A 9,681-nucleotide genomic window follows, 5' to 3' on the forward strand; every position below is an offset into this window, starting at 1 on the left:
TGCTGTAGGTACATTTTATAGCGTTAGGTAGTGACGTGACCATTATTGTCATGCTGTAGGTACATTTAATAGAGTTAGGTAACGATGTGGTCATTTTAGTCATGCTGTAGGTACATTTTATAGAGTTGGGTAACGATGTGGTCATTTTAGTCATGCTGTAGATTATTGTCATGCTGTATGTACATTTTATAGCGTTGGGTAGTGACGTGACCATTATTGTCATGCATTTAATAGAGTTAGGTAGCGATGTGGTCATTATAGTCATACTGTAGGTAAATGTTAAAGAGTTAGGTAGCGATGTTGTCATTTTTGTCATACTGTAGGGTTAATGTTATAGAGTTAGGTAGCGATGTGGTCATTATGAGTCATACTGTAGGTAAATTTGATAGATTTAGGTAGAGATGTGACCATTATTGTAATGCTGTCGGTAAATTTGATAGATTTAGGCAGTGAGATAACCATCATTGTGACCATTATTGTCATGCTGTAGGTAAATAGCTTAGAGTTAGGTAGTTAGATTGCCATTATTGTCATGCTGTAGGTACATTTTATAGCGTTACGATGTGGTCATTATAGTCATACTGTAGGTAAATTTTAAAGAGGTAGGTAGCGATGTGGTCATTATAGTCATAATGTAGGTAAATGTTATAGAGTTAGGTAACGATGTGGTCATTATAGTCATACTGTAGGTAAATGTTAAAGAGGGAGGTAGCGATGTGGTCATTATAGTCATACTGTAGGTAAATTTTAAAGAGGTAGGTAGCGATGTGGTCATTATAGTCATACTGTAGGTAAATTTTAAAGAGGTAGGTAGCGATGTGGTCATTATAGTCATACTGTAGGTAAATGTTAAAGAGTTAGGTAGCGATGTGGTCATTATAGTCATACTGTAGGTAAATTTGATAGATTTAGGTAGAGATGTGACCATTATTGTAATGCTGTAGGTAAATTTGATAGATTTAGGCAGTGAGATAACCATCATTGTCATGCTGTAGGTAAATTTGATAGATTTATGTACATATGTAGTGAGGTGACCATTTTGTCATGCTGTAGGTAAATAGTACAGAGTTATGTAGTTATATTGCCATAATTGTCATGCTGTAGATAAATATTATAGAGTTAGGTAGAGATGTAACCATTATTGTCATACTGTAGGTAAATTTGATAGATTTAGGTGAGGTGACCATTTTTGTCATGCTGTAGGTAAATTTTATAGCGTTAGGTAGTGAGGTGACCATTATTGTCATGCTGTAGGTAAATAGCTTAGAGTTAGGTAGTTAGATTGCCATTATTTTCATGCTGTAGTTAAAGGTTTTAGCGTAAGGTAGCGAGGTGACCATTATTGTCATGCTGTAGGTACATTTTAAAGCGTTAAGTAGTGAGGTGACCATTATTGTCATGCTGTAGGTATATAGCTTCGAGTTAGGTAGTTAGATTGCCATTATTTTCATGCTGTAGTTAAAGGTTTTAGCGTAAGGTAGCGAGGTGACCATTATTGTCATGCTGTAGGTACATTTTTTAGCGTTAGGTAGTGTGGTGACCATTATTGTCATGCTGTATATATATTTGATAGCGTTTGGTAGTGTCGTGACCATTATTGTCATGCTGTAGGTACATTTTATAGTGTTAGGTAGTGCCGTGACCATTATTGTCATGCTGTAGGTACATTTTATAGTGTTAGGTAGTGCCGTGACCATTATTGTCATGCTGTAGGTACATTTGATAGCGTTAGATAGTGATGTGACCATTATTGTCATGCTGTAGGTATATTTGATAGCGTTAGGTAGTGACGTGACCATTATTGTCAAGCTGTAGATTCATTTTATAGCGTTAAGTAGTGAGGTGACCATTATTGTCATGCTGGAGGTCCATTTTATAGCATTAGGTAGTGAGGTGACCATTATTGTCATGCTGTAGGAAAATAGCTTAGAGTTAGGTAGTTAGATTGCCATTATTGTCATGCTGTAGGTACATTTTATAGCTTTAGGTAGTGAGGTGACAATTATTGGCATGCTGTAGGTACATTTTATAGCGTTAGGTAGTAAGGTGACCATTATTGTCATGCTGTAGGTACATTTTATAGCCTTAGGTAGTGAGGTGACCATTATTGTCATGCTGTCGGTAAATGGTATAGTGTTAGGTAGAGATGTGACCATAATTGTCATGCTGTAGGTAAAGGTTATAGATTTAGGTAGTGAGCTGACCATTATTGTCATGCTGTAGGTAAATATTATAGAGTTAAGTAGAGATGTAACCATTATTGTAGTGTGGTGACCATTATTGTCATGCTGTATATATATTTGATAGCGGTTGGTAGTGTCGTGACCATTATTGTCATGCTGTAGGTACATTTTTATAGCGTTAGGTAGTGAGGTGACCATTATTGTCATGTTGTAGGTATATTTGATAGCGTTAGGTAGTGACGTGACCATTATTGTCATGCTGTAGGTAAAGGTTATAGCGTTAGGTAGTGACGTGACCATTATTGTCATGCTGTAGATACATTTTATAGCGTTAGGTAGTGACGTGACCATTATTGTAATGCTGTAGGTACATTTTATAGCGTAAGGTAGTGACGTGACCATTATTGTCATGCTGTAGATACATTTTATAGCGTTAGGTAGTGACGGGACCATTATTGTCATGCTGTAGGTACATTTTATAGTGTTAGGTAGTGCCGTGACCATTATTGTCATGCTGTAGGTACATTTTTATAGCGTTAGGTAGTGAGGTGACCATTATTGTCATGTTGTAGGTATATTTGATAGCGTTAGGTAGTGACGTGACCATTATTGTCAAGCTGTAGATTCATTTTATAGCGTTAAGTAGTGAGGTGACCATTATTGTCATGCTGTAGATACATTTTATAGCGTTAATTAGTGACGTGACCATTATTGTCATGCTGTAGGTACATTTGATAGCGTTAGGTAGTGAGGTGACCATTATTAGCATGCTGTAGGTACATTTTATAGCGTTAGGTAGTGAGGTGACCATTACAGTATGCTGTAGGTATATTTTATAGCGTTAGGTAGTGACGTGACCGTTATTGTCATGCTGTAGGTACATTTTATAGTGTTAGGTAGTGCCGTGACCATTATTGTCATGCTGTAGGTACATTTTATAGCTTTAGGTAGTGAGGTGACAATTATTGGCATGCTGTAGGTACATTTTATAGCGTTAGGTAGTGAGGTGACCATTGTTGTCATGCTGTAGGTACATTTTATAGCGTTAAGTAGTGAGGTGACCATTATTGTCATGCTGGAGGTCCATTTTATAGCATTAGGTAGTGAGGTGACCATTATTGTCATGCTGTAGGAAAATAGCTTAGAGTTAGGTAGTTAGATTGCCATTATTGTCATGCTGTAGTTAAAGGTTATAGCGTAAGGTAGCGAGGTGACCATTATTGTCATGCTGTAGGTACATTTTATAGTGTAAGGTTACGAGGTGACCATTATTGTCATGCTGTAGGTAAATTTGATGGAATTAGGTGAGGTGACCATTTTTGTCATGCTGTAGGTAAATTTTATAGCGTTAGGTAGTGAGGCCATTATTGTCATGCTGTAGGTAAATTTGATAGCGTTAGGTAGTGACGTGACCATTATTGTCATGCTGTAGGTACATTTTTATAGCGTTAGGTAGTGAGGTGACCATTATTGTCATGTTGTAGGTATATTTGATAGCGTTAGGTAGTGACGTGACCATTATTGTCATGCTGTAGGTAAAGGTTATAGCGTTAGGTAGTGACGTGACCATTATTGTCAAGCTGTAGATTCATTTTATAGCGTTAAGTAGTGAGGTGACCATTATTGTCATGCTGTAGATACATTTTATAGCGTTAATTAGTGACGTGACCATTATTGTCATGCTGTAGGTACATTTGATAGCGTTAGATAGTGATGTGACCATTATTGTCATGCTGTAGGTATATTTGATAGCGTTAGGTAGTAAGGTGACCATTATTGTCATGCTGTAGATACATTTTATAGCGTTAGGTAGTGACGGGACCATTATTGTCATGCTGTAGGTACATTTTTATAGCGTTAGGTAGTGAGGTGACCATTATTGTCATGTTGTAGGTATATTTGATAGCGTTAGGTAGTGACGTGACCATTATTGTCATGCTGTAGATACATTTTATAGCGTTAGGTAGTGAGGTGACCATTACAGTATGCTGTAGGTATATTTTATAGCGTTAGGTAGTGACGTGACCGTTATTGTCATGCTGTAGGTACATTTTATAGTGTTAGGTAGTGACGTGACCATTATTGTCATGCTGTAGATACATTTTATAGCGTTAGGTAGTGAGGTGACCATTGTTGTCATGCTGTAGGTACATTTTATAGCGTTAAGTAGTGACGTGACCATTATTGTCATGCTGTAGGTACATTTTATAGCCTTAGGTAGTGAGGTGACCATTATTGTCATGCTGTAGATACATTTTATAGCGTTAATTAGTGACGTGACCATTATTGTCATGCTGTAGGTAAAGGTTATAGGTAGGTAAATTTGATAGCGTTAGGTAGTGAGGTGACTATTATTGTCATGCTGTAGGTACATTTTATAGCGTTAGGTAGTGAGGTGACCATTACAGTATGCTGTAGGTATATTTTATAGCGTTAGGTAGTGACGTGACCATTATTGTCATGCTGTAGGTAAATGGTATAGTGTTAGGTAGAGATGTGACCATAATTGTCATGCTGTAGGTAAAGGTCATAGATTTAGGTAGTGAGCTGACCATTATTGTCATGCTGTAGGTAAATATTATAGAGTTAATTAGAGATGTAACCATTATTGTCATGCTGTAGGTATATTTGATAGCGTTAGGTAGTGACGTGACCATTATTATCATACTGTAGGTACATTTTATAGTGCTAGGTAGTGACGTGACCATTATTGACATCCTGTCGGTAAATTTTATAGCGTTAGGTAGTGAGGTGACCATTATTGTCATGCTGTAGGTAAATGGTATAGTGTTAGGTAGTGAGGTTACCATTATTGTCATGATGTAGATACATTTTATAGCGTTAGGTAGTGAGGTGACCATTATTGTCATGCTGTAGGTAACTTTGATAGCGTTAGGTAGTGAGGTGACTATTATTGTCATGCTGTAGGTACATTTTATAGCGTTAGATAGTGAGGTGACCATTATTGTCATGCTGTAGATAAATCTTATAGAATTAGGTAGTGACGTGACCATAATTGTCATGCTGTAGGTAAATATGATAGATTTAGGAAGTGATGTGACCATTATTGTCATGCTGTAGGTACATTTTATAGCGTTAGGTAGTGATGTGACCATTATTGACATGCTATAGGTACATTTTATAGCGTTAGGTAGTGACGTGACCATAATTGTCATGCTGTAGATAAATTTGATAGATTAAGGTAGTGAGGTGGCGATGATAAAATATCATGATAAAATGATGATAAACGATTATTATATATGAATTTGATGTTGGAGTATAAGGATAGTATATCACTTGATGAGTAGCCTATGTATGCATTTTTTTTTTTTGGGATAGAATCATATGGGTTAGTAATTGTGCACTGTTCCTCCCAATAGGTTACAAATGTACATGTAAATTGTAATTTGCATTGCCCGAGATCAGGTATTTCTCAACCTTTAATAATGATAACGACAATAATGTTTTCAGGATACCTGAAACTATGTAAAACTTTTATTTGTTTTGATGATTTTTTTTTCTTCATGTTTTTTTGCAAAGTGTGAATGTGTTAGAGAAAAACAGGAGTATGTTTACTGACCAGGGGGCAATGGCATATCAAATAGAATCAAGACATTTTGTTGTCGATATGGCGGACAATGAATGTGTCGCTTGTTAGCCTATCATCAGAATATATTCTTGAACATCCGATATTTTGACAAATCTATTTGTTTACACATACAAAGTTCGTAAATGATAGATTGCATGGTTTGAATAACAATAAAATACAATTCAAATTCAACGTTTTATTAGATTCGTTCTGATGATAGAGAGAACATGTTTATCCTATCACCCCATTTGTCACGTCTGTGGCTCTGAAAGGAAGCAGACAAAGTTTATACAAAAGATATTATAAATATAACGTATCTCAAAACAATTCAAACGAACGACACACCCTTTTAACTTTGGGTTATTTACAGACTGTACAATCAGACATCAGCAAACAATCATATAAATACGATGATTTTCCTGAACGCGTCTCTAACTGATGTTTTTACACGTGAGAAAGGGAAAACGTCTTTAAATGATGTTTTTACACGTGAAAAAGGGGAAACGTCTTTAAATGATGTTTTTACACGTGAAAAAGGGAAAACGTCTTTCAGAAAAAGGATTTCGGAACATGATTGTAATTGTTATTCAGTTCAAGTTTCACTTGGTATACATTTGCTTGAAGGGATGATATTACTTTTCAAATAAACTTAAGCTGACAAGCTCAGAATATTGACAACAAGATATTGTTAAAGCTCGTTATGTACTGTATGAACAAAACGTATTCAGATCCATTGAGATATATATATAAATGTAAATTCATCCACAAATAAATAAATATTTCCATACCTTTAAATGTACTTTCTTTACATATCTACAGGTAATTAAATCTTCACTTACCTTTTAATAAATTATCTTTCCATATCCATAGAAAATAAGACTCTATTTTTCCAGTGATGTAATTCGTTATGGATCAATATTTATAAATCCAAATATCGTGAAAAATCACACATTCTTAGATAAGTTATCTTTTTTTTCTTATGTTAATATAGAAGGCAGTGTATCCAGTGTTGTATAATCTCTACCTTTATCAAATAAAGAAAAAAGATAAAAATATTTTCATGAAAAATATAACTTTATACCCAGAAATAAATAATTATACATCCATTGATAAATTATTTACATAGCCATAGACCAATATATCTGTTTAATATCCTCCAATAAATACTTTCTTATATATCCGTAGGTAAATACATCCTCACAGCGTACCTCTGTTCGCAGATGAAGTTGTATTTATGAGAACATCTGTCATCCTTCCACACCAGGTCGTTATCCGAGTTCATATGGAAAGCCACACAGTTAGCGCTGCTGTTTCCGTCAGGTTGTCCCTGACCCCAGTACGTTGTCGACCCTATTGACACACCAGTCTCAACCCATCGCCAATTATTCTCTATAATAAAGTCGCTCCCACCTGTCCAGAAGTGCGCATTGTGCCAGGCTGGACGCGAGGAAACAATCGATCATCGAAATGTGATTAGATAGCAGTCAGTAGTAATATAAATAACAAATAGATCCTATATTAATACGTAATGATAATGGGCAACTCGCAAATAGAGGAACGCTCCATAGTTTTATATATATGCTATATAATTACAATTGCTTTATATTATGTTTGTGAACTCTCCAGGAAGCAGATAAAAAAGAAAAGAGAATAAAGAGAGATACAGAAGACGAATGACGTGTTTCACATTCCTTCCACAAAAGCCCCAACGCATTAAACCCATGACAATAGTTAGGTTCTAGTAATGTATATTGAACTTATATCATTTTTGTCATTTCTTTTTATCTTTTAATGAACTTGGGACTAAATACATGAGTGAACTAGAGTAGAGGACAGGAAATGTTTTAATCACAAACAATGTAACAACAGGTTATTGACAAAAACAAAAAAACATCCCGAAGTTCCACTGGCAATTACTAAATTGACGAAATGACCAAAATCTTTACTTAGTTCGGCTTTCTGAATCGACCAGCTAAATAGATTAATATGCGTTCTATTATTTATTATCTCTAACGGTTACTGTTCGTGTTTGACTATTACCGGTTATAAATATTATCATTGCACCTGTTTTATAACACTTGCTGGTTTGATAGTTGAGTTTGCGTTACCAAGACATCGCTCAATTAAACTGTTTCCAAATAAACATTTGTTGTAATTTGCTCACATGACTATAAGTCCTTCTAGGGTTGTGCGCGAAGTTTAGCTAACAATAGGTTTAGTTTTTGAGGGAAGTTTAATTGGCCTTTTGTAGCCTTCAAATACAATGTACACAGTAAAGGAGGTTCAAATGATACGTATCTAATCTACAGATACAGAACTGTCACAGGTTTACCGTCTTGGAGAATAGCCGAGACAAGAAAGGTTGAGATTTAAATCGTGACGAGTGAGGTCGATATTTAAATCGATCCGCGAGAGATCGAAATTTATATCGTGACGAGTGAGGTCGATATTTAAATCGAGACGAGAGAGGTCGATATTTATATCGTGACGAGAGAGGTCGATATTTAAGTCGAGACGAGAGAGGTCGATATTTAAGTCGAGACGAGATAGATCGAGATTTATATCGTGACGAGAGAGATCGAATATCGTGACGAGAGAGATCGAGATTTAAATCGTGACAAGTGAGGTCGATATTTATATCGTGACAAGAGACAAGAGAGGTCGATATTTAAGTCGGGACGAGAGAGATCGAGATGTATATCGTGACGAGAGAGGTCGATATTTAAGTCGAGACGAGAGAGATCGAGATTTTTAACGTGACGAGTGAGGTCGATATTTAAGTCGAGACGAGAGAGATCGATATTTATATCGTGACGAGAGAGATCGAGATTTATATCGTGACGAGAGAAGTCGATCTTTAAGTCAAGACAGGGAGAGATCGAGATTTATAACGTGACGAGAGAGGTCGATATTTGTACCGTGACGAGAGAGATCGGGATTTAGAGGTCGATATTTAAGTCAAGACGAGAGAGGTCGATATTTAAGTCGAGACGAGAGAGGTCGATATTCAAGTCGAGACGAACAAGCCTGTAATCGGGACATAATGTACGGCCTTTTTTAACTAACAGGCTCAGTTGTAAAACTCGAAACTGGCGTCGTACTTAAGAGTATCGATCCGTCAATGAATAAGCTACAATCTATATTGAAATCACAAATAGCATCAGAAGTTTATACTTGACAGTAAATCACAAATAAAAGTCTTAAAAATAATTACGCACGTTTAAATTGATCAGCAAAGACTATCATGCCGATTACCAATTGGAAAAAACTATGGCAAGCCAACTTAACATTTATTCAAGGAGCAATGTCGATCCTGTATTTCATCGAATTATATAAATGATCTTATATAGCATATAAGATATCTAATATATTATATAAGATATCTTATCTATTATATAAGATATCTTATATCGTATATAATATATCTCATATAGTATATGAGATATCTTATAAATAGTATATGAGATATCTTATATAATATATAAGATATCTTATATACTATATGAGATATCTTATATAGAAATTAAATGAGATGCTATAAAAGATATCTTATATGATATATAAGATATCTTATATCGTATATAAGATATCTCATTCAATTTTCTATATAAGATATCTTATATAATATAAAAGATATCTCATATAGCTATATAAGATATCTTATATAATTAAAGTCTCGTTACTAAATAAGATATCTTATATAGGAACGAGATTTTAACAAAATGTCGAAAATGAAGTCTCCCCGTCCGGAATATCTCGAGGATCTACGTAGGGACAGTAGGCTTGTTGTAACAACACGTGTTCCTGTCGCCGCCATTATGTCTGAGCCCACTTCAAGAGTGCGGGAAATGGCAGCCTCTGCTTTGGCCGCTATAAGAGAGACAAGGCGAGCTAGGCCTAGGGAAAATA

General features: G+C 35.5%; 1 protein-coding gene across 1 annotated transcript in view; it reads right to left on the bottom strand.

Moving 5' to 3' along the window:
• Positions 1 to 5,953: 5,953 nt before the first annotated feature.
• Positions 5,954 to 9,681, bottom strand: part of LOC110462908 (snaclec anticoagulant protein subunit B-like) — a 9,375-nt gene continuing 5,647 nt past the window's right edge. The window contains exons 4-5 of the mRNA XM_021517148.1: positions 6,981 to 7,209; positions 5,954 to 6,037 (exon numbers count right to left, since the gene is read on the bottom strand). Of these exons, the coding sequence (XP_021372823.1) occupies positions 6,004 to 6,037; positions 6,981 to 7,209 (263 nt within the window). The 3' untranslated portion in view covers positions 5,954 to 6,003. The remainder of the gene's footprint in view (positions 6,038 to 6,980; positions 7,210 to 9,681) is intronic.

Source organism: Mizuhopecten yessoensis, unplaced genomic scaffold, assembly GCF_002113885.1.
Source record: "Mizuhopecten yessoensis strain PY_sf001 unplaced genomic scaffold, ASM211388v2 scaffold10845, whole genome shotgun sequence".
In the NCBI taxonomy this organism is placed as follows: domain Eukaryota; kingdom Metazoa; phylum Mollusca; class Bivalvia; order Pectinida; family Pectinidae; genus Mizuhopecten; species Mizuhopecten yessoensis.